Here is a 2,811-nt window from a genome sequence, read left to right as displayed (position 1 = left end):
GTAACTCTTTTTGATGTTGTACTCACATGGGATTCTGTAAACTCTGACCTGTTTTTTGGAGTTCTCAGAAAGGCAATTTTGTCTATATTATGTGAAATTGTTATGTTGATGAAGTTAAGATTTTTGGTTTTTTTAAGATTAGAAAATAAAATTTGTTTATAAAGGAAATTGTAGGGAGAGAGAAAGAAATAGGAGATTTACCTCCCCTGGTAGGGAAGGGGGTCAAAGCTTAAGAGAATATGGCCTGGCCATAGCTCACAGAGCACATGGCCACACCATACCTTAGCAAGGCAATGGTGGACCTGTGATTTTTATTTTTCCTTTTTGCTGATGTCCATAGCATGGTATAATATTATGTTAGATTTGGAAGATGTATTCACCTGAGTCTAGTAAGTCAGATAAATTCTTCTTTTCATTTTTTTAGGGGAAACTTCTCTACCCCCACAGACGAACCCCCCCCCCCGCCAAGCATGGTGCCCTGAACAGGGTCCTCAAGGGATGCACACACACCCCCAGGGGCAGTGTAGGCATCTCTGCCCCAACAAGACCCTTGGAGGAAGTAAGCAGCTCTGTCTTGGATAGAATCTAAGAAACATGTTTTTGGCCCAGCACAACAGCACTTTGAGAGGCCGAGGCGGGAGGATTGCCTGAGCCCAGGAGTTTGAGACAGCCTGGGCACCACGAGGTCTCGTCTCTACAAAAATAAGCCAAAAATAAGTAAAAATAAGCAAAAAATTAAAAAACTTTTTTTTGAGTCGGAGTCTCACTCTGTCACAAATTATTTATGTTGTGTGTGTGGTGAAAAGTATATGCCTTTCCAAATCAGACATCAAGAAATCCCTACAGAGAAGACCCACATCCAGGATAGCAATGGCCAGCCAAGAGCATGCTCAATAGTGATCAGAATTGCCAGGGAGGAGTCAGCAGCAGAGTGAGCGCTTCAACACAGAGACCAAATTTCACCCTTTACTTGTTTTTCTGTTTTTCACCCAGAGCCTCTCTTTGTCTCCCAGGCTGGAGTGCAGTGGCACACTCACAGCCACCACAAACTCTGCCTGCTGGGCTTAGGCGATCCTTCTGCCTCAGCCTTCCAGTAGCTGGAACTACAGGCGCGCGCTACCACGCCTGGCTTATTTTTGATTTATTGTAGAGATGAGGTCTCGCTGCCCAGGAGGGTCTCGCACCCGCGGGCTCAGGCAATCCACTCACCTCGGCCTCCCAAAGCTCTGGGATTACAGGCTGAGCCACCGAGCCCGGCTAAATCCCACCTTCTTGACTTTGACCTTGAGGAAACAACCCTGCTTCTCTGAACCTCAGTTTCCTTCTCTGTGGAGGGGTGACCCACCCCCAGAGTGCAGGCGGAGACCATGGGTGGGCCTGGAGCACAGCTGGGCTGTCATAAATGGGGACGGGCTGCCTGGTCCATACCTGGCTGGCTTTGGCATTGACATTGCCAAGCCGGAAGAGCTGAAGGATGGTTTCGAGGTCGTCCGGGGTCTTCAGGGTGGCCAGTGCAGTGAGCATGATGGGGCTGTAGCCGGCGCGGTTCTGCCTGTCCACCTGGCAGACACCTGGGGGGGGTGCGAGGTGGGAGTGAGCCCTCCCAGCAGGCCGCACCTCTGCCACTGGACTAGCACAGGGTAAGCTGGGTGCTACGTCTCCTCCATCATTCAAGGCATGGCCTAGTTCCTCCCTTTTCTCTGATGGGGGAACCCACTCTGCCCAGGGGTCTCTACCTCCATTGTGTCACTCCATCAGACAAGAGGCTCTTGAAGGTGCCTCTCTTGGACTTGTGGCCCCAGACACTGGCATCTACATCTAAGGCTGAGAACAGGTGCTGGGTCTCCCCTACCAACTGGGAAGAGCTCTTCACCCTCAGACTGGCCTGTGTCTCCCTCATCAAACTGGGAGGCTGTGCCTTCCCCATCAGACTAGGGAATGGCAAGTTTCTTTCTGCCTAACTGAGGACCACATTCTCCTTCCAAGCCCCGACCAGAGGCCTCGTACTTCTCTGAGAGCAGGGCTCAGGGGAGGCGGCCTCATAACGCAGGTGCGTCTGGGGATGGTGGGGACCACCCTTCTCCAGGACCCCATCCACGTCTGCCTTCTCCATCACAATCACCAGCAGTAGTGCCTGTGCCTCCCCTACCAGATTAGGAAGGCAGCGCCTCTGCCATCAGACTACAAGGGCCACATTCCCCCCACCAGACTGGGAGGTGGCATCTCTGCCATCAGACAGGAAGGTGTGAATGTCTTCATCCCAGAAATCATCTCCAAGGACTAGAAGGGCGGCGTCCCCCCCATCAGACAGGGAGGGCAGTATCTCCCCCTTCAGACGGTGAAGACAGCGTCTCCGCCCTCAGACGAGGAGGGCGGCACCTCCCCCGTCAGCTGGACAGGAAGGGCGGCGTCTCCCCCGTCAGACTATCACCCCAAGGGGGACAGAGGGCCTGGGGCTTGGCTCACCACTGTCGAGCAGCTGCCGCACGACGGGAAAGTTGGCGTGAGACACCGAGTAGTGCAGCGCTGTGTTGCCATTGCTGTCGGCAATGTTGACCACGTAGTCCAGCAGCCGCGCTGACATGGCCCGGAAGGTGACCAGGTGGCGCCGCACAAGCTCGGGGTGTGCGTTGCTGCGGCAGGCCAGTCGCAGCCACTCCTGCAGCACCGTGGTGTAGGCCACCTTCTGCGCGAGGCCAGGCGGGGAGGGGTCAGGGGGCCATCACCACCCAAGCGAAGGTGGGAGTGGGGGACTGGGGGTGGAGGGGAAGTGAGCATACCCCCACAGACGAACCCCCCCCCCCCCCCACC

The 2,811-nt window shown here is 54.6% G+C and overlaps 1 protein-coding gene across 1 annotated transcript in view; it reads right to left on the bottom strand.

Annotated features, from left to right (window-relative positions):
- Nucleotides 1-2,811, bottom strand: part of KANK2 (KN motif and ankyrin repeat domains 2) — a 24,436-nt gene that overhangs the window by 5,517 nt on the left and 16,108 nt on the right. Inside the window, exons 8-9 of the mRNA XM_008068888.2 lie at nucleotides 2,467-2,686; nucleotides 1,429-1,571 (exon numbers count right to left, since the gene is read on the bottom strand). Of these exons, the coding sequence (XP_008067079.1) occupies nucleotides 1,429-1,571; nucleotides 2,467-2,686 (363 nt within the window). The remainder of the gene's footprint in view (nucleotides 1-1,428; nucleotides 1,572-2,466; nucleotides 2,687-2,811) is intronic.

Source organism: Carlito syrichta, unplaced genomic scaffold, assembly GCF_000164805.1.
Source record: "Carlito syrichta isolate Samal-C Ts95f unplaced genomic scaffold, Tarsius_syrichta-2.0.1 Scaffold311628, whole genome shotgun sequence".
Lineage (NCBI taxonomy): Eukaryota > Metazoa > Chordata > Mammalia > Primates > Tarsiidae > Carlito > Carlito syrichta.
Note: the sequence above shows the minus strand (reverse complement) of the source record. Positions and strands in the feature narration are given on the sequence as shown.